Source organism: Zeus faber, assembly GCF_960531495.2.
Source record: "Zeus faber genome assembly, chromosome: 2".
NCBI lineage: Eukaryota > Metazoa > Chordata > Actinopteri > Zeiformes > Zeidae > Zeus > Zeus faber.
In genome coordinates, this window is record NC_137189.1 from 23,739,334 (window position 1) to 23,762,035 (window position 22,702).

At 41.7% G+C, this 22,702-nt stretch overlaps 1 protein-coding gene across 1 annotated transcript in view; it reads left to right on the forward strand.

Annotated features, from left to right (window-relative positions):
* Window positions 1-13,758, forward strand: part of tbc1d32 (TBC1 domain family, member 32) — a gene marked incomplete at its 5' end in the record, with an annotated part of 84,280 nt that extends 70,522 nt beyond the window's left edge. The window contains 4 exons of the mRNA XM_080021513.1: window positions 787-941; window positions 1,819-1,959; window positions 7,867-8,055; window positions 11,996-13,758. Of these exons, the coding sequence (XP_079877639.1) occupies window positions 787-941; window positions 1,819-1,959; window positions 7,867-8,055; window positions 11,996-12,115 (605 nt within the window). The 3' untranslated portion in view covers window positions 12,116-13,758. The remainder of the gene's footprint in view (window positions 1-786; window positions 942-1,818; window positions 1,960-7,866; window positions 8,056-11,995) is intronic.
* Window positions 13,759-22,702: the final 8,944 nt, after the last annotated feature.

A 22,702-nucleotide genomic window follows, 5' to 3' on the forward strand; every position in this document is an offset into this window, starting at 1 on the left:
CAATGAGCCTTGGGCGCCCATGACCCTTTCGCCGGTTCACCAGTTGTCCTTCCTTGGACCACTTTTGGACCACTGCATACCGGGAACACCCCACAAGACCTGCCGTTTTGGAGATGCTCTGACCCAGTCGTCTAGCCATCACAATTTGGCCCTTGTCAAAGTCACACAGATCTTTACGCTTTTCCGTTTTTCCTGCTTCCAACACATCAACTTCAAGAACTGACTGTTCACTTGCTGCCTAATATATCCCACCCCTTGTCAGGTGCTATTGGAAGGAGGTGAGCAATGTTATTCACTTCACCTGTCAGTGGTTTTAATGTTGTGGCTGGTGTGTGTGTGTGTGTGTGTGTGTGTGTGTGTGTGTGTGTGTGTGTGTGTGTGTGTGTGTGTGTGTGTGTGTGTGTGTGTGTGTGTGTGTGTGTGTGTGTGTGTGTGTGTGTGTGTCTTTGTTTTTGCCTTGATTCTCAGAAATGATTCAGTTGCACGGAATCAAATCCTCTTGTGCTTCTGTGTGTAAAAAGCCAAATAAGGGTCTGTATGAAACTGCGTTGGGTTCTGTATATTTTACAGGTTGTACGGTCTTGACATTAGCGTGTCCCATATTTTCTTATCTTTTTTTTTGAGATACCTGAAACTACATTGAGTGTTAATTCATCCTCGGATTGAAATTTCAAATAAGTCAGATAAGGTAGCAAAAGCCAAGGGCCTACAAAACTAAACTGAAAAACAAGTCTAAATAGAAAAGTAATTCCGACCGGCACCTTACGAACCCTTAACCCTTCTCAGCTTCTCTTGGAGCGGGCCACCCGGGTCACGACTGGCTCTCCTCCACTGCTTTCCTCATCATGGCCGGCAATGCTGACCGGACCCTCCGACTGTTACTGCAGCTCTCCTCTTTGCTCACCTCTGCGTTCATCTGGCCTGCCAGGATGCACGCATCTGTGAGTACCCAGTGCTCAGAGTGGTGGTAGCCACTTCCACACTGACTGCGTTGTGTCTGCGTTACATCTTGTTTTTCGCCGGTCAATGTGTACCTATCTGAGCAGTAGTTTCATTTCTGGTAATAGTTACTGCTGTATATTCTCTTATTTGCAACTATGTACACACACTATTTTTTAACTCTCAACTCTGTCTCAACTCTGTTCTCCCTTTTCCAAGAAAGCCAGGAAGTCACATGCAAAGTCACTGAAATTTGAGGAAGGGGGAATTGAAGGTTTTGCGGGATTTTGTTTTTTTCTGTGATTGCATGTACAGCCCCTCTCATCTCTCCTCTGAGACTGTAAGTGCTCCGCTGCGCTGTGTTAGAGCCAGCGATTCTCTACACCCAGTGGAGCTAGTCTATCTAATGTGCTCAATTGTGTCAAGATCACGCAAGGCACAGGGAAAGTTATTAAGTAGGAGAAGGTAAATTTGCCAAGGTTTGCCTGGCTTGCACTGGCAGACACAAACACACACACACACACACACACACGCGCGCACACACACACACTTGTAATTATAATTAATATACTTAATTATTCTGCGCATCATGTTATTTTGGACTGTTTTGTTCACGTTACCCATGCAGGCTTAAGGTGTCAATTATATAGGAATCTGGTTTTCTTTGTCTATCAGCATCAGCCTTGTTTTCCTCCATTGTTACTTTTTTACTTTAGTGTTGCTATCCTCCGCACCGCAGCACCGGGGGGGTCAAACATAAGCACACATTTACAGCCCACCCGCCTAAAGCTACAAGGGGGACAGGAGCGCTCAGTATAAAAACCTCTTTCAGCTCAACTTGCTGTTAGTTTGATTTATTCTTGTTGTTGGTTATGTAAGGTCCACATTCCGGCGGAGGTGGCTCGGTCAGGAATCCCTCCGGTGTACTGGTGCACAGCTCACTACGTTGAGATGCTGCTGAGAGCCGAGCTCCCCCTGGTGCACTCCGCCTTCAGGATGTCTGGCTTCACTGCATCTCAGGTAATATCTACTCTATAGAACGAAGTGGGGGAGGGCAAAGGGGAGGGTGGTGTTGGGCAGGGAGAGCAGGTCTGGGATTTCTCTCGAAGGCAGTAAGGCTTTGCTAGTAACATTTTCATCGCTGGGTATTTCTCCTTTTTTCCGATAAGTTCTTCCACTTAAAGGGTAGCAGGGCCTGAAACGAACTCTTAGGCCCTGTTCCGACCTGGTAACTTGTGTCCAGATATATACCGAGTCGAGATCCATTTGAAAAGGATTGCTGTGCACACCTGGCTTCAGAACGCACCTCGGTTGACCACTTGTAGACCAAGGACCTGGGATAACATCACAATTTTATTGCGAGCGCTGTTACAAATTACTCATTTGCCTGGGAGAAGAGGATGATGTCAGCATGCGAATGAACACGTACTCTATGGCCCTTTCTCAATCTGCGTTCTTGTCTGTACTTGTGTTCTTGTGGACTTGTGAAACATCATCAGTCGCAGCCCAAGTACTGTTCCAATTCAAAGTACGCATCAGGCCAAGTCCAGTCCAAATGCCCGGATGTGGACTTGCTCCGCCCATTTTTTCGAGGATGCATCAGTGGTGACTTGTGTGGACTTGGGACAGCCATGTATCCCAGAATGCATTTTGCACCAAGCAGTGGTAATGGTAATGGTCCCCGGGAGTCTGTACCTCCGAGTCAAACTTGCCAAGTCTGAACTACCAAGTCCACAAGTCCGGACTTTGCGTACTTGGTATTGAGAAATGGCCTATATCTGCTACGCAACTGATCCAAAATGGTTGTCAAAATGTTATGATTAGGTATTGTTACTATACAAATTATAACCCATGTTTCAATATAAAGAAAGTGAGATCAGGAATGGTAAAAAGTTTTTAATGCATCCCTACTAAGCATAAATATTACTAATTTGAATATTCTTGTATTTTTCTGAATGGTGACAGGTGAAGTAATATCTTTTTTTTCTTTTTTTTTTTTTGATTGCTTTTAAATGAGTCATTAAAACTAAATTTAGCAGCAGTGCCAGCAGCTACTCTAGACACCATCCTACGCTTTGGACCTTTCCCTCTCGGACTGTACAGAAGTTTGAAAAAAATAAAAATGATTCTTTGCAGATGATCAGGTTCCAGATAAGAACCAAGATCATCTTGCCTATTTAACTGAACTTGCACCTATGGCCTTTTAATCTAAACGGCTTTCGATTACTATATTCTTCAGAGACCTGAATGAACACACTTCATGCAATGCAGCCCTGTATACTACATTTTTAACTACTCTTTACAATTCAGTTATTCTCACAGCCATGAAGCACAACCTTCATGGCGGTGAGAATTGACCTTCAATCGTAGCTGCAATCTCTTTGCAAAGTTGAAAGTAGTGCTGCATGCTTAAACTTTGAACATTACATTACATTACATTTCATTTAGCAGACGCTTTTATCCAAAGCGACTTACAATTGTTCAAACACCGACGGACGCAGCCATCAGGAGCAATTAGGGGTTAAGTGTCTTGCTCAAGGACACTACAGCATGCTAGCAGGAGGAGCCTGGGATCGAACCAGAAACCTTTAGATCACTAGACCACCAGCTCTACCTCCTGAGCCACCATCCCCCGTTTGAACAAATGTTTATTTTGTTAAAGTATGGATGGTGAGTCACAAGTTACTTAACTTTTATTTTCTATCTAAAATGTTGTCTAGGTGATAAAATGTTTTGATTTCAACCCCTTCCCCACCTACAGCATCACATGGAACACCAGTGATAAACAAAGCCGATTCTCACAAACGTTACTCGGTGGCATCAATATTGGTGCGCCAAACTGAAAATAGCAAGCCCTGAAACAAAAGTTCTGAGATGAAGGAATTTTCAATATAGGCAGCTGATATGTAATATTTGAAATGTATATCACCCCAAATTCACCTTTTCTGGATTTAAAATAAAGAAAACAAACATGACAGTTGCGGGCTGCGTGATATGGAAGAATTCATCATGACGATCATAGGGAATTTGATATTGTGTCATGATAACCGTACATTCAAAATCCAATGGAAAATAATCCAGACAACGTTGTTTATAATGAATGATGTGTGTGCATAGAAAGTATGATATCATACAGAACATATCAGACCTCAGTTTGTGAGATATTTTCTCACAAACTCATATCTCTTGTCATCATTTAATTAGACTGCAAATGTGTGTATCTGACAAGGATTTAATGATGCCTTCCAAAGACAATTAACTATAACATAGAAATGGCCAGTGCTATTGAAAACTTCCTGAGGTGGTTTTTTTTCCCCCCATACTGTATATCAATATGTGCAGTATCAGCTATATTAAACATGAGAGTAGATAGAAGAGGAGACGGTTCAATAGTTTTAGTGGCCAGTGCAACTGCACCATGGATTTTCTTTTCAATAGTATTTTTGCTTTCACCCTTACCTTTTAAATAGCTGTTTAGCTTTAAGATGCATATAAGTTATGCTTCCACTCAGCTTATTTTAAATGTGTTGACACCCATTTCCCCTTCTTAAACAATGAGATGGAAAAACATATTTCATGTTGAATTCCCTCACATTTAAAGTTGAGGGCGGCTCACACCTTAATATGAGGCAGGAGGGAAACCTGTGAAGAAATGGCTGCATTTGCATCTGTTATCGAAAGTCAAGGTCTCCAAGATGGAGTTATACATCAACATTCACCTCGTTGCTTTGCACCTCTACTCTTAAAGGTGATAACGTGTGCTTTATGTTTTGAAATTGCAATATCCACTCCAAAGTTTTAACTTTAGAATTTGACAAAGCAGCAGTGGAAAATGAGGCAGAATACGTCCGTTCCATTTATATGCAGGGAAGCCTGAGCAGGGCCACAATAACAGTGATTGTGGTATAGGCACTGTGCTCATTCATAAACACACACATAGAGGGGGGTTGCAGGGAGTCATAACAAGAGACCCGTAAAGACACATTTCCACTGCTTCCTGCAAATGTGGTCAAACTGCTGCCTCTTTGACCTCTGTCTTCTCTGGAAATATTAAAATATGGCTGCAGCTAGCTGACATATTTTACTTATTTTTGAGTCATTAATAATGAAGAGATAAACTACTTGGGTATTGAAACCTGTTCTTGAATGCCACAGAATAGATAGACACTCAATACATTCCATGTAATTTAGTCAATACTGTACAATAAAAGTATTAGACTCAATTCTATAGACAGCCTCAATGTTTAATTAAGAAAAAATATATGAACTTTGGTTTCCTAAGAAGTGTTTCATGACTTGGTCATTTATGCATACTACTGCAATGCTAACAGGAGTTACCATTTCAGATCTGTGTGTTTGTGTGCGTCTTTCTGAATAGAACGAAGGGTAGAGCACATCGGTACATTATGAGTCAACCCTAACCCACCATTATTCAAGGTCTGCGACATTAAATTACATAACTTTTAAATCATCTACCGTCACAGTAAGTGAATCACATCCAGCTCGAAAAACAGTTTAATACTACAAGTGGGAGCTTTGTGTGCATCACGGATGTGATTTCAAATTCATCCGCAGGAGAAGTAGATATTATTGTGCCCCCCCCCACCCACAATCTCTTCACCCCCCAATTCTACCTCAATACTCAAGGCCACTTATGCAGTATTTCTTTTGTCTCTCAAATGATTTATTTTTCATACCTAACAAAGCAGAATCAGCAGATGAAGTTGATATACTGAGCTGACATTATGCAGACATTACATATCTGCCTTCTTATGGATGGGCACAGTATGAATAAGTAAATGGGTTTATAATGAAAGGGTTAATGCTGAATGTGACGTCTGTAGGAAGTTGATGTATATAATGTATGCTGTGCGGCGCCTTAGAGAGCTGATTAAATAGTATCGTCGTAATCAGCACCATTGTACGACGAGCGCCAATCAGCCAATGGAGGACGCCAAAAAGGAAGCCATCAATGTGAACGCTGCTCCCCCACAAGGCTTCTTAGCCTTTGTAGCACAGGAATCTGGCCACACTGTTTGGTACATAGCTGGGAGAGTCTGGACGTTTTTGCCTGTTTTGAGAGCTTGAAATATCAGCAGCCATCGAGGTAACAATGGATTGACTTGCATTGATCAACACCATCTGTAAACCCCTGCTGATAGATCATGCTCAATTTGTGCAACGAGCGAAAAAACGACTTGTTGTAATTTCAAGTCTCAGTATGGAAATGTATTTCATCTCACCATTACAACACACTGAGGGGCGAATTCAAGTATTTTTGCACACCTTTTGCAGCTGCTAAACTGGCGCAGGTAACAGAAAAAGCAAGCGTCCAATTCACAAAGCATCCCCAAACGGTGAACTGCACCACTAACTGCCCATCCATGCAAATAGTGTCACAGTGCGCTGGTGCTTATTTGCGCCTATTTAAATGAGGTATTTTGCATAGATTTGTTGTAAAATGTTCCCCTTGCTATGCAAATAAGGCTTGTTTCAAAAAACGTCCAATAACACCGGTGCTAATAGCCACACTCAATTAGAGTGGCGCTATTTCCATCTGTGGAGACCTGGTGGTAATTGCATGGGGTCTTCCACCTGGTCTCCCCGTTACTCGTCTGATTGTGTCGCAATTATCCATGTGGCAAAGTAAATAAGGCCAACTTACCGGCGCCCCCCAGGCAAAAAGTTTTGCTGCTGAGTTTTCTGGCTGGCATATCATGGGCACAATATCTTTTGTGAATCGGATGCTAAGACGGCGTAGATACGGGGCGCAAATTGATGCGCAATTCATGGTGCTATAAACGGCCACAATCCATTCTTTGTGAATTCGCCCCTGATTGGTTGACCGATGGCTTATCCACTGACATCTAATCTTCTTTTACTAACCCTTTGGACTTGGACTTTAAAACACAGGTGCCTCATTGGACTAGATGTAGGTAGTAAGTAGTTACTTGTATCCAGTTACACATACTTCTGAAAGCTGAGTTCTGCTTCTCTGTCTGCACACTAGCGAACGTGCACGGGTGTCATTCGGAGATGTTCGTGTGGCTGTTACTTTTATACTTGTACAGGTTTTTGTGTATAATGTTAGGTGTGAGTTGGGGGGCAGTGGAACATTTAGTTAACCACAATGTTCAGAAAACATAGGAAAAAAAAGTCGCGGTTGTATCAGCTAAATTTTCTTTTCCATTTTGAATGCGCCTCCCGATAGGAAGGTGGACAATTCTGCCAATCAGCTTGTTTGACACGTAGGACCATTCAACACTTTGTTGAGATTTGGGAGGTGTGCGTGTCAGCTCCTCTGTGAGCCTCTGCCACCTACAGATACCCATAACCCCCTTCACTGCGTAGCTCCGCAGAGACGTTTACATGTAACTAAGGAGAAGCATAATAGGTATTGAGGCAATTGCACTTTTATGTTTAGTTTAAAAAAAGCAATCCTTTTCACCGATACTAGATATTTGTGAACTAAGTAATGGAGCTTTGATTCATTGTGTCAGTCTATTTTATACATCTTCTCTTCGCTAGTTCCCAAATCTCTTCTTCCATTTCTTACATCAGGTTAGAACAGCTGCTCCTTGACCTGTTGCATTCTCAGTATCAAGTTGTTCCCTGGAGAACTATTTATACTTGAATTTAATTCATCTTGACGTAACTTTAAAGGTACTTTTGGCAGAGTATTTTTTTTTTTTTGGCAGCATTTTGAGTGCTCCACCCACCTTTACAATGGACTGATCGACAGACTATTTGTGCCAGCCCCTGCATTTAACAGATCGAAGAAGATCGATCAGCTGTGCCTCATGACCTGAGGGACCGGCAATCTGCCAGGAAGTTATCCCATCCGCTGCAGCAACTTCAACAGTCTCCCAAATAAAATATCCCCTCGACCAAAATGATTGTTTTGTTGTTGTTTTTTTAAACCCCTAGATGTGCCTACAGTGGCTGGGCCAGTGTTTCTGGAATTACCTGGACTGGTCAGAAATCTGCCACTACGTCTCCACATGTGTGGTGATGGGGTCCGACTACCAGGTGTACATGTGCGTGGCTGTCCTGAAGCACCTGCAGCCAGACATACTGCAGCACACGCAAGCCCAGGAGCTGCAGCTGCACCTAAAGGTGAGGCACACTAACAGAGGCCCTGGGCCTTTTAGGTGAAGCAGGTCTATAGTATCCAGTACACAAAAGTACATCGACCTGAGGATAATGCATTGTGAATGTATCTATCTGTCTGTCTATCAATATACATCTCTTTCTCTATGGATGGATGATCTATGGATTGATCTATGAATGGGTTGCTGTATAGATGGTAGATGGACGGATGTGTGGACTTGATATATTGATATCACTTTTCTTCTTGTTGCCATTTTCTCTATCGGAAGAACTTTGGGGAAGTAGTTTTGTTCGACAGATGTTACATGAAGGAATTGGTGATTTATTCCTCTTATAACTTTGTCTCTCTCTCACACACAGCACGAAATACGCTCCAGACACTCGTGCAGTCCGAGTTTCACCGCAGGGTATAATCTATATTTCATCCAAATTAAAAATTGAAGGGGCAAGTGACATATTACAATCGTTCTGAGTCCAGCCAAAGATGTGAGCAGCTGTTCAGTAAAACTGAGAAAACCGAGGAAACAGAGCAATGCTTAAAATGGGAGAATGTTCATTTTCCGCTCAGACGCTAAGTGGGGGAGGAAAAAAAAAATCTTATATAAAGCTTTTATTGTAGCCCCGGCAATCAGAAAGTAATTGTCTTGTGTCTGCACGCATTATTGCGCCCTAGGTGGGAACTGATTTAGGCTTTCCTGCCAATGTATTTTTTTTTAATTCTTTCTTCATTTCTTGTCATTGTTCTCTTTTTATTATGGTTTCACTTTCTGTAGGAAGTGTGACACATAGAGAATTATTTTGTCAAAGTCTACACACCATTTGCCACGATCAGGATCGAGTGCTCCTGGTGCAATTTGTCATGCTTAGCTCTGCAGTCCCCGGTGTGGTATTTTATTTTGACTGTTCTCCAAACTAAATGGGACTGTGGCAGATCTGCCTGCCACACGCCACCACAGTGGCGTTTTCAGGGCCCTCGGACACAGAAACAGGCAGAGATGCAAACACACCAGTTTATTGTAGAGAGTGGGCAAGACTGAACAAGCCGGGAGCAGATGGAACATTGTCATGACAGAGGCTCGCCTCGTGGGTGTGGGTGTGGGGATGGTGGTTTTACCTGTTGCTCGTTGATTGTTCTAATGAGCAACAGGCGGACAGCCACCTAGAGAATATGGAATATTCACCCTGAAAGTAAGTTCAGCTGAATCCGATGAACCTTTTAAAGGATGGGTCTGCTATTTTTCAACCCAAACCTTATCTCCATTTTGAAAACAAGAAGCTCACGATATTGTCACACAGATTGCATTTTATACGTTTTTCATCAAAGAATACACCTCAGCTTTTTTTTTTTTTTTTTTTTTGCTACATCCACAGACTAGACTAGAAACAGGAAGGCGCGCTGCTTCCTACCGGCGACCTACTGTAGTGCTGGTCTCTCAAGTGTTCCGCAATGTTGCACTATGAACAGTTACAAATGATGGGAACCAACATTTTGATAAGGCCTGGGTTGAAAAATAGAGAACCTATCCTTGAAAATTGTCATAAAAGCTATTTCTGCTGATATATATACATTTTGCAATTTTTAATAATTCTGTAATTAATTTTTTTTCATTCAGATTAAAACATCAGAGAAATTCATGACATGTATTAAAAAGTATTTTTTTTCGTGTCCTTACTTGAATGTCGACTGCACTCTGAGTGTACCCAGCTCTTGTCAGCATTATTTAACTATATAACCAAAACAGCAATTAGCTCCTCAGAATCACTTCCTTCAAGAAAATGAAGACACACACACACACACACACACACACACACACACACACACACACACACACACACACACACACAGGCCATTAAACAGTGGAAGTTTGTTAGAGGCCCAGGCGGCATTTAATACCAGAAGATGGGAGTTAACTTGTTTGTTATTGGGCTTCTACACGGCCATCCTACCGGGTGCTGATGCCCGAGGGTGCAGTGTTGCAATCACAACGGGATGGATGGCAAGAACCAATCCAGAAAGTTCTCAGTGAATGAGGCAGTCAGTCACAACGTAGTAGCTTCATGTCAGACAAGTTTTTGCATGCATATTTGTGATGCAATTTGTCAAATCTTAAATGATGTATTGTGTAAATTTGTGCTAGCTTCACTGTTTTTCACCATTTAACCCAGACTGTATTACAGTGTTGGTTCACATCATTTATAACTATTCCGAGCACAACTTTGCTTTACCATTGGGAAACCGGTCTGCTGCAGTTTTTCAGTGTGCAATGTTTTAACCTTAAAAAAATGTTAAATGTCCTTTTCCAAACGCATCGATTAATTGAATAATTAAACCTGGGCTTGCACCTGGGCTGATCAGATCACCCACTGCACAGCTATAAAATGCTCTATAATGGTATCTGTAAAAAATACAAATTGTGAAATATCATAGTAAACACTGCGCAATATGCTGGCAAGCCTATCCCACAATGCCTTGTGATGGCAAGAGTTCGGTTCAAGTTTCTATGCAGTGTTGTCGTCAACCAACTACAGATTCATTCAAAGTAAACAAGATTATTCTAATCATAACATATCTGGATTTTTTTTTTTCTTTCTTTCATAACATATCAGGATATTACCAAAAATACAAGAAAACAACTATCACAGAAATTTAGAGCAATTCCAGGCAGGCAGGAAATGCAATAATTCTACATTGGACTAAAAGTGGCCACTTTAGATGCATGTCGTGCTAGATGTGACTGCAATCCATGGCATACATAATCTTGTTCTATCTGGATATAAGGCAGCTGGACCTGTGTGTAAGTGAGGTGATTAAAATGCGTGTGCTTATTAAGACAACTGCTTCACTGCACAAGTTTGCAATTCCCTAATTTACCCCAACACAATCCAAGTTTGTTAATTGCGTGATCTTCGTAGCTTAATTTGATTTCCTGTGACTTTGAAAAGCGGGATCGGATGTGTGAAAATGAAATCATTGCGTTGAATCAGTAAATTGTTTTGTATTCAATATTTCACACCTCGCCTCCCAAATTGATGGAATTGTAATGAACTAAACAGCCCCCCCTGTACATGTAATGATCTGTGTGGCTAATTGTCTTATGACAAAGGCTGAGGGCTGGATATACAAAAACCTCTTTTGGCCTGGCTTCATAGATGTTCTTTGTCTTTAGTCATGCGTGTTATTTGTCAAACAGGCACACCAGAAAGTTTGGTTGTCAAACATGTACATTTTTCCTTCATGCATTTAAGTGATATGTTTGCTATTTTTCAACCAAGTTCTTATCAAAATGTTGGTTCCCATCATTTATAACTATTCACAGCACAGCCTTGCTGAGCGCTTTGCGATTTAGAAACACACGACTCTGCTGCTGCGTTTCACTATGTTTAAATGCAGTCCACTGGGACAAACGCTCAAGCCTGTAATCACAGGGATTCACATCTTTGGATTCTAGCAGATACTTTAGGAGCCAAGACTTAAGACTGATGATAATGATAATTATGATAATAATATCATAATATCAAACCAACCTGATATTCACACTAGCGTCCCAGACTAGTCTGGGTTTCAGACCATCTCAAATCAACAAGACTAGTGCGCTCTTAACCCTTAAAACAAGAGATTTTCCTAAGATCTTGAATTTCGGGTCTTATACCAGGCATTTGTCAAAGGTTCATTTCAAGCAAATTGTGAGAGCTCGATTCATGAAAGTATGTACACAACGTATAATGAACGTATAATGTCCCTTTAGTCCTGATATCAATTCTGCAGATTTTCCAAATTGTAAGCACTGACACACTGACTTACGCTTTATATCACAACTTTCTGTGATTTCTTCCTGAACGCTCCAGCGGCTGCATTAATCCATTGCTCTAATTATATTATTAGCTATGTACGTACTAAATTACTGGATGCGTGGTAATGATGTTTTTTTTGTTTTTTTTTCACTAGGAGGAGCCACTCCGGGGCTTCAGGGTCAGTAACTACTTGGAGTTCATGCAGGAACTGGAGCGCAAGTACCGGATGATAGTTCTCACAGACATGAAAAACATCACTAACCCCGTAGCATAGCCACACCAACAGCTGCTGTCGAAAGCAGATTTGTTTTCTGTCCACCGCGTCAATACCTTAACTTGGCCGCTACCTCATGTCTGGACTCGTAATGGGGGTGTGTAAGTGTAAAACATGGCCTCTGGGACATCCGCTAGAGTTAGTGTCATATTTTGGACATGGCGATCCTGGAGCACATATGGGAGAAACATGCACACGGAGAATGAAGCCTGCACAATATGTCACCAAAAGTTAAACATTCACGTGGCTTCGAGAGGGAAAGGAATGAATGAGAATATTCTACTCCTTTTGTAAAAAACTAATGTGTGTGTGTGTGTGTGTGTGTGTGTGTGTGTGTGTGTGTGTGTGTGCGCACCCACACATATACACATCGACAGGTGTTCGTAATCAATTACGTGACAGTTTAAGTTTTGAACGCCGTTTCAATTCCGTGCGCCCACTGAAATAATTTAATTATCACACTAAACGGTGTGCTTTAACCAGACGCAGAATGAGTGATACAAAATATAGTACTGTAAAATGCAGAGATAGTGGCACGTAGCGGTGAACATGGGAAACAGAAAAGATGATTCTTCTAGAAACTCTATGTCAACCTGAACGCTCTATTAAACCACGAAACACAAAACTTACAGTTTGTGGTTTGTCCTTTTGAGTAAGCTGTACGTTGTTGTAAAATGTGTCCTCAGTCTGTTTACTTCTGTTTTCAACCACAAAAGATCTTAAAAACAGAATGAAAAGCCCGCTTGGAGCATATTTATGCCCATTATTGAATTCACAATACACTTCTTCCGTTGCTATTTTTTGGCTTGTGGGTGCCAGGTCTACCGACAAAAGGTTGAGTCAAGCAGCCAAGCAGCTCTGGGCGCAGTAAACTGCTTTCCCCTGTAGCAGCCAATGTCTGCGGCACAAATGCATCACCAGAAAGCAAAAAATGCAAATGCGCTCAGGGTAGGAAATAAAATCAATGTGACAAAATAGGAAGCAAATGTTTTTTAACACTGCCTTGAAATGCTGTGTATTTGTACATGAATTGTCAGACATAAAAAAAATATTTGAGATATTAAAAATATCTTCAGAAAACTGTATTCACTCTGACAGATAGGGGGCCCCCTAGCACACCTATTGACCGTTGAGCGGTCCACCGCTGACATTAACCACACAGCAACCGATGCAATCCTTTGTATGAAAGATGAATAATTAATGAGGTTGTTAAATCTGTCCGTCCGTATCAACGGTCATCGAATATCCCAGTGTTTACAGATTGAATAAGCAGCATAAAGCTTTGCAGGTGTCTCAGGATGAGATGAATTGTTCAAATGTTTGCCCCTGTAAGGTCAACTCCTTTGATTGGCATTTGCAAAGCTATTTGATGTCGGCTGGTTGACCTTTCCGTGTACTGTATAATGCACTGAAATGAATCAGACCCCTGATCTTTTTTGCCTGTTATGCGTCATCCTTTTTCACCAAAGCCCCACAACAACACATCGGCGTTAGTAGAAAAGTAGAAAATTGAAAACTCACATGTTCAAACAAGAGATGAAATTATTAAAGAGGAAAATTATCTTTAAAGCTACATACATAGCTTAACAGATAGGTTTTTGGCACAGATACAAGTTAGTTGACAGATTACAAGTACTGACTACTCACTCTTGGGACATTCAGTTACAAATAAAGTGAGATCAATGACTTTCGTGGCCCTGTGTGTTTATTATTCATCAATCGCTTTGTTTAAAAATACATTCAACTGTGACCAAGTTTCAAAAAGAACTTTCAAATGCTGATTTCACATTGAGCAGGAAAAACATCGCTTCAACTGGAGTGAGTCCTTAATGCAAAGGCCTAAGGCTGCTATGCTATTATTTGACACCACCATTTAGCGTCTTAAGGCCTCAACATGGTTCTGCATGACTTGTCCGAATTCTGCGCTCATTCTGCAATTTATATGTATGCAAAGACTGCGCAGGCTATACAGCGTGGTGTCATTATACTTCTGTACACTAGGTGGCAATGTATTTAAAAAAAGGTTACATTTCTTGAAAGCAGGAAACACCATTCGTTGTCCAACTTCCGCATCCGGCGAAACGATAGCGAGTTTATTTTGTGTCGTAGTCACGTAGCAGCAAATACAGAGATTTAAATGTTTGTTACAAGCTGCTACTTGGATTTGCGTAGGAGAGAGAAAGCGCTCTGGGCGATAACGAAGACCTGTGCTAACCAGCTAGCCCCAGTATTCACTAGGATATCCAATGCCTCCCAGACCGAGTCGATGGTCCCGTCCTGCTTCAAGAGGTTCACAATCATTCCTGTCCCAAAGAGCGCCTGCTTGAATGACTACTGTCCGGTCGCCCTCACCTCGGTGATCAGAAAGTGCTTCGAGAGGCTGATTAAGGATTATATCTGGGCTCCCTCCCCCGCAACTTGGACCCGCTGCAGTTTGCGTACCGGCCGAACAGATCCACGGCGATGTGGTCTCCCAGGTACTGCACACCACGCTGACACACCTGGATGGCCAGAAAGGGGCCTATGCAAGATTGCTGTTCATCGACTATTGTTCAGCTTTCCATACCACACTCCCCACCAGACTGGCTGTTAAGCTGCGGGAGCTAGGACTGAGCACTACACTGTGTGCCTGGATCCTGGACTTCCTCACAGCCCGGCCCCAGGTGGTTAGGGTGGGAAGGCACCTGTCCAGCTCCTTCACCCTGAACACAGGATCCCCCCAGGCCCGTGTCCTCAGCCCCCTACTGTACTACCTGTACACACATGACTGTGTGGCCAGGTCTAGTTCCAACACCATCATCAAGTTTGCTGACACCACAGTCGTGGTGGGCCTGACCACCGACGACGATGAGAAGGCCTACCGCAAGGAGGTGGCTGACCTGTCACTTTGGTGCCAGGCTCCTCCTGACCGTCAGCAAAACTAAGGAGCTGATTGTGGACTTTAGGAGGGGGTTACAACCAAGGATGCACACGCCGTTGGTGATTAATGGGACTTCTGTCGACAGGATGAGCAGCTCAAGTACCTGGGAGTCCACATCACAGAGGACCTAACATGGACTTTACATATAGACACTGGTGAGAATGGCGAGGCAGCTAAAGAAATTCAGGGTCTCGGTGAGGATCCTCAAGTCCTTCTACTCTGGAGCAGTGGAGAGCATCTTGACAGGCAACACCATTGCCTGATTTGGGAACTGTTCTGCTCAGGGCAGGCGGGCCCTGCAGAGGGTGGTGCGTTCAGCCGAACGTACCACTGGAACCACCCTCCCCTCCCTGCAGGACTCATACACCAGGAGGTGTAGTAGCAGAGCCTGCAGGATCATGAAGGATCCTCACAACCCCGACAGTCGTGCAAGCGCCTCCGCAGTCACACAGCGAGGACAGAGAGACTGAGGCGGAGTTTCTTCCCCGCAAGCCATAAGGACCGTCAATGCTGACCTCACCAGGGGTCCTAACAAAAAGCACTGAGTCACTCACACAGGCCCCGCTGCCTTACTGTACTGTATGTAGCATACTGTGCTGCAAGTTACTGTATCACTGTTCTGGGTTACTGCATACTACGCTGTTTGCTGTTTTGTATGGTGTTTCTATATTGCTGTGTTGTACTGTCTATACTGTACTGTATATCTCCATACTCACTTTATTCACATGCACTTTACTGCACATACTGTATCTTATATACAAATGGCCTTTTCCATATACATAACTCTGGTCCCTTCTATTTTGTACCCCCACTTTGTATTATCTCTTTGAGTCTTATTTTATTTTTATTTTATTTTATTTATATTATTCTATTCACTAACTGCATTACATTTTAGGAATCAGTTAGTTTCAGTTGGTTTAGTAACTATTGTGCATCTCTGGGTGCGTTGCAAAGACATTTTACTGCATATATGTATGAAAGTATGTATGTGACGAATAAATCTATTGAATCTTGAAAATAAATAAAAGGTGAATCACCTGATGATATAAGTTCAGACGTTGCCTGTTTTCCACTGACACTGCCTTGGTACACATTGAAAGCACAAAACAAGTCAGGGATTCCAGTTCTTACCAAGAAAAACCTTTTCATGTAAATGAATCCTGCTAACTAGTTACACATTCCACTAAATGTGCACGATACTGTCTGGCTAGCGTACAGGCTTTCTCCTGAGCATCCTAAAAGGACTGTATACATCCCAATGTCCCACAACATTCCTGAACATTCACACCAGTATAAGCTCTTATCTCCATTCGCTACCAACCTAATGCTGCGCAGCATCCAGGTGGATTGCCACGTTTGATTTGAGCGACATGTATGCAAAGGCCGCGTTCATGATGCAGACACCCTGTTGTGCTATGTACGTGCTGCAGTCCTAATATGTAGAGGTCTTTAAACCATACCCTTAAATAATAGTAGAATGCTCCTTTAAAGCCGACCAGGTTGGAGTGATCTAAATGCCGGACACCTGTGATCAGTTGGAGGAAAAAGGAAGAGTGGGCGAGAGCATGTATTTCTAAAGAATAAAGAATATGTACGCTGCCCAAAGATCTCTGTGGTGGACAAAGGGGCGTGGTCAGGCACCGGCTGCGAACGACAGCACGGCGCTGATCGGTCCGACTTGAGGCAGGGAGTTTTCTTAATGTTTGTCTGTCCTGCAGAGGGGGTCGGCACAAGGGCTCGTCAGCAGCCCAGCAACAGAACGCCATTCCTCCTGTGCCCAAGATGATCATCATTATTATTATTAATATTATCATTATAATATTCATCATTATCATTTGTGATTGTGACAGCGTACCTTATTGTTCAAGGTGACAATAAAAACTCTTGCCAAGTTGGCACCACGGCCAGAAAGACTGTCTCCCTCCCTAAACCCTTACCTGTGGGCAGAGACTCCCACAATCTCCTTGAAGACCAACAGACCAAGAGGAGGTTTGATTGGAATTTTCTACCTTTATGTCTTGGGTTTCATTGGTTTAGAGTCGTCTCCCTTCTGGATATTGGACCGTAAACGAATGATCGTCACCAGCAGTTATACCCTCCCAGCTTTAAACGCATATCTGGTTGTTTTACTTCTACCGAAACTGACTTTTTAGTTGTAAACATTGGAGTTGTATTTGATTTTTGAACAATAAGATCATTGAAATGCAACAAAATTGTTTGTGGTTGATCCTAAATGTATGCTTTATTATTGAGCCTAATCTATGAAGTAACTTGTGAAATAACTCCTTGAGCAAGACACTTAACCCCTAATTGCTCCTGATGGCTGCATGGATGGATGGATAATTGTAAGTCGCTTTGGATAAAAGCGTCTGCTAAATGACTTAATGTAATGTATGGAAAGTGATTACACCGTCAAAGATCCTGTGAACCTTCTGCAGAAGAAAAAGTTCTTATAGTTCCTGTTGATGATGAAGATTCATGGAAAATTATAGTAATTGAAAGAACGTGATCATTTCCTCAACGTGAAGTAACACAGAAAACAAAATGCATTTATGCAGATCTCTGGAGTTGTACGATCACCAATCAGACTTTTGTTGACAATCAGACAAAAATACACGACAACGACCACAGTATTCCTGTTTTCCAGCTCAGATCGTGGTGAAACATTGACATCATTCACTCAAGTCCTACTGTGGGAAGCTTCCTAAATATCTTTTACGGATTTATTTTTACTCCTAGTCAAACTTTAGCACGATTCCTCGGGCCAAGTTTTAAATTACAAGCCCGGAGGAAGGCCCACTCCCACCTTAAACGAACCCATGCAAACTCCACACAAACCGTAATAAAAACACCAAATTTCAATGCACCACCATCGGTTGTGTCCCCAAACATGTGCTGACCTTGACCCAATTATGTGTCAATCTGGCCATGGTCTGAATGTGCATGCTTTTTGCAATGTGTCATTATTACTTTCATTAGAGTTCTTGTGATTCTAAAATCTGGGTTATCTACTTATAGTCAGTGCAGCTGGGAATAAAACCATAGAGTTTTGAGTAAATGCTCCAGAAGATGGACCAGTGTGGCCTGCTGTTTGACTATGGCGAGAGAGAAAAACATAAAAGTCGCTGTCCTCATTTTTCTATTGTGACAGCATATCGTCATGACTCGTGATGTTATGCCAAATGTGATTTTCAAAGGCGATTAAGCGATGCTAAAAGTCAACAAATCTCAAAATCTGTCTCTCACAACACTTTGATTGACTTGCCACCGTTCACCTCTTCACCCTTTGTTGGTTTGACCGGGGGAATCTTCCTAGTAGAATCAATTGAGTCATTAATTCCAGCTTAATGGGCTGTTCAATTATCTTAGAAAAGGTCATTGTAAGAAAAGGGTGGGGGGGATATGAACGGGGAGCACTGCTGTAACAAGCCGCTCCATAACTGATCTCAATTATATACTTTTTTTAATCTGACAGGAAGTCATTTGTATTAGCTAATTGGAGCTAATTTAGCTGATTAGGCATTTTCCGCCCACACCATAAGGACAGTATGAAGACATTATACTTGCTATATATGGAGTGTAATACATTGACATGTTATGTTTTTTATGATTTGTATCAATTTCACACTGTTCTCGCAATGGGTTATTACATATTACACTGATATAAAGAGAATGAAAATAGAATGAATGTATTTGCCAAAAAAAGTCACAATTATTGCTTGCTTTCGCTTTTTATAAATTGACATTTGATAAACCAAATATTTTTTCTAAAATATATTCATAAGTAACATATTCAAAAGATGTCAAAAGAATAGAAAAGCAGATTTTAAATATTCTTGAAAAAAATTATATGTATTGCATTTACTGCAAAATATGTGTTGTGCCCTTCCATATATCACAAAGTAATTATTTTATATATTATATTCTTCAATATTTTGTATATATCAATATATTTGTTCCATAATGGTGCCTACTCTTTGCCGATATTCACCTTAAAAATGTGTTCTTTTACATCATTAGATTCATTATTTAAGACTTTTTTTATTTCAGCAAACCTATGTTCAGTTTTTGGAAAACACATTTTCTTCGATCACATTCCCTCTCTAAACTGTATTTTGTTAGCAGTGTAATATTTACTGTTTTTTTCTGATATTGATCTCAATACTTACCATGTTTCAGTTAACATTCTTATACAGTATATTTACACCAGTTTGAATAAAGTAGCCACATTTATCACACTTGTCAATGCAGGCGCAGCTTTGTGGCTATGGGAATTCTTGTATTAGCATTTTTATTTGCTATTGTTGGTATTGTCCATGACGGGACCTATTGTTTATTGTGTGCACATGTGAAGCAAATGACTTTGGGGAATTGAAATTCAATGCTGCAGAGACACTATACGTGACTTATTGATAAGCGTGCAGTAAAAGGTCATCAGCATTTTGATGCAGATACCACTGGAACTTGGCATTCTATCTCATTGCCTTGCTCATTGTTGACAAAGATGGTCCTTATTCATTATTTATTGATCTGAAAATGGGTATTAAGTGGTGACAGAAACTCTTCTTGTTCCCTCTTCCGTTCTTCCTCTTCCTCTTTCTGACTGGCTGGCTGGATCTGACTTTAATTTGAAGTGTGTTCTAGTCTTATTCAGAATGCAAGCTGCAGGCTTCCCCAAGTCCCTGTTGCCCAGGTCTTGCTGATGTCAACTTCAACGAGAAGTTTGTCTGAGAGAGAGAGAACCAGAGAAAAGAGAGATGCAGGGAATTTTCATTTACTCCCCTTCGCTCACAGGCACAGAGCTTTGGCTCCCCTTCTTTCTATCCTTTCTATCCCGCTTGCAATCTAATTGTCAGCAGTAGTTTTGCTTCCAGTAGGGGAGTAGTCTTTGGGAAATTGTTAAGCTTGGAGACATCATGACATCAACAAAATAGCAAGGCAACATTGGCTGTGTTGAACTCTGAAGAGGCAAAAACAGAGCAAACTTCAAATTTGTCTTTTGGCAGCTCCCGTTAGGGGTCGCCACATCAGATCATCTGCCTCCAATACCTTCTGTCCTTTCCTGTCTTTCCTTTAAAAACAGAGCAAACTATAATACGTCAAAGCATCTTATTTTATATCATTCTGCTTTGCTAAAGAAGAAGTTCCTAGATATAGATAGAGCCGCAGTCCAACTCCAGGTCTTGACTGATGCCTTGGTCAGGGTCACCGGGAGTGTCTAACCCTGACATGCATGTCTTTAGGGTGGGAGGGAACTGGAGCACTGGAAACCAACATGAACGTGGGCAGAACATGCAAATTCCACCCTCGATGGCCCCAGTTGTTCTTGTTGTGAGGCAGCAGTTGACCACTGAGACTGCCAATACACTGTTAAACACGTCATTGATTCCGGTGAGTCATGAGCCACAGGTAAATGGTGTAATTATGTGATTTACTGTTCATGGTTGGCAATGTACCACGTAGGACATGTGAAGGAATCTAGCAGAGACCATTCCCGGTGAAGTCGAGACGCTTAACACCCTCCCCACAACGGACGGGTGTGAGCAGCTGGAGAGGACATTCACGCTTGCCACTCACATTCTCTCCTCAAGACTCTGCACTGGTCCATCAATCTGACCCTCTGAATCTTCAGTCATTGGTTCAGATTCCAAAATCTGGCTTGTTCAGAGAATTAAAAGAAAAAGGCCGACCAACACACAGCACCACATACCCCCTGCATTCTTCTACATTTATATTTGGCTTAAGTGAAAGCATTTAGCAACTGTGTATGGCATGTTTTTGTCTGCAATCTGACAATCTCTACATGGCATGTGCATGTGTTGGGAGACTGACTTTTAGCTGTGTGCGCCAGAGATTGGGTGCCGACAATCGGCGCTCCAAAACAATTTGTTTTTATTTTAGCTGTAGGTTATTTTATTTGACATCTGCTTATGGCACACTTTCTCCGTGACTCTCTCCCTGATCACCCCCTCTCCGTGTGTTTTGCGCAGAAGATTATCTTAGCGAGTCTACGAGTAGTGCCCCGTTCCTCCGTGAGCCGCCCCCACACTGATTTTAGTTGTTTTATTTGGAGGAACGGAGCACGGAGGACGCACCGAGAGCCTTGTTCATGTCCGGACGCGGGCGATTCGCACATACAGCATATACAGTATATAAAATATATTTATGATTCCCCTTATTTATAATTCCTCATTGAAATGTGATCCTTGTGCATTTTGTAAGCTTCTATATGTTTAATCCTGTTATAGGGATTCACACTGACGGAAAAAAATAAAAATAAAAGACGACTGCTCGATTTGAAGAAAGTCAGTCGACTGACTGGTTTCCAACTGATTATTCGACTGGTCAACTTTCAGAGGGCAGCCCTAGTAGGGTTGCCAGTTCAGTCAGCTGTGTTTTGTTGACAGCAGATTTATTGCAGTTGAATCAGCGGTGATATTAATCTCATGGGGCCACAACCTGAAATGGCTGCCAAAAAAAAAGATCTTTTACATGTATCCTTTGAGTCCTTTGACACCACCCAGATGCATTGTTGTGGGTTGAGTGTGAATAGAATTAACATATTCTGGTCAAGAGAGCAAGCCTTGTGTTAAGAGTTTTAGCAGTGAACAATGTCTCTTTGTCTATGCTCCCACTTCTGCTTCAACCGTTCATTATTATCTATTTAACATGCTGAATTACGCCCATTTGCAGGGGCGCAGTTTTTGGCTGACACCAGTTAATCCTGTTGTAATTGCTTAAAATAGCAACATCTGAAAACTGCTAAACCATAATAATTAGATACCATTACTAATCATTTTGTGTGAACTGGGTAATGATGATGGAATTTAAAATAAAGTTATTATCATTATTATTATTATCATTGTTGTCGTTATTAATAACCAATGTAGAATTTGGCAATATAAACTTGTCATCTCAATCTCATCAGAGAACTCAGACACAAGGTCTTAATTTCAATTGAGATTCATGTGCGAAAATCTTTTTTTTTTTTTTTTTCAGGAGATGCAGGGAATGCAAGATCTCATTGTAACTTGGAGCGAAATCACTCAGAGACGGAACTTTCTTTTTAACATCTACAAACCTTGCACACGGGATTATAAAGCTTTCAACAATTTTGATTTATTTTTTTAATGATGTGTTCTAAGGCTTTATCCATAAAAATTCTCGATCCTCTGATTAATATTCAAGTACAAGCTTGCTCACTAAAAACAGGCTCAATTCAACGGTTGGGAATGACTTCCTAAACCGGTGATTTGATCTAATCGGCTGACGCATGATCCAACGACACATGATCCAATGACACATCCAACGATGCTGGATCCAAACAACATCAGAAAACATACTGAAGTTAAATGTATCACAACACATGGGAGGAAACAGAACAATAAGCAGGATGACTAAAATTATAAACAAGTCAAATTATAAGGAAATACTGGCGTTTAAATTCCGCTCCAACTTTAAGTCAGGGTACAAGTTAAAGACAGTACGTTGGATAGACACTGCCGAATGCTGCATTCTACTGCAAATCCTGTCTGACCAGACACCCCCACCCCAGCATTTCTCTGTCCCCGGGGGTATTCCAAACCCCATCTCTCAGACCAGTGGACAGGAGAAATTGAACGGCAAGGAAGTGGCAACTCCATGCTCCTCTCTCTCTCTCTTTCTCT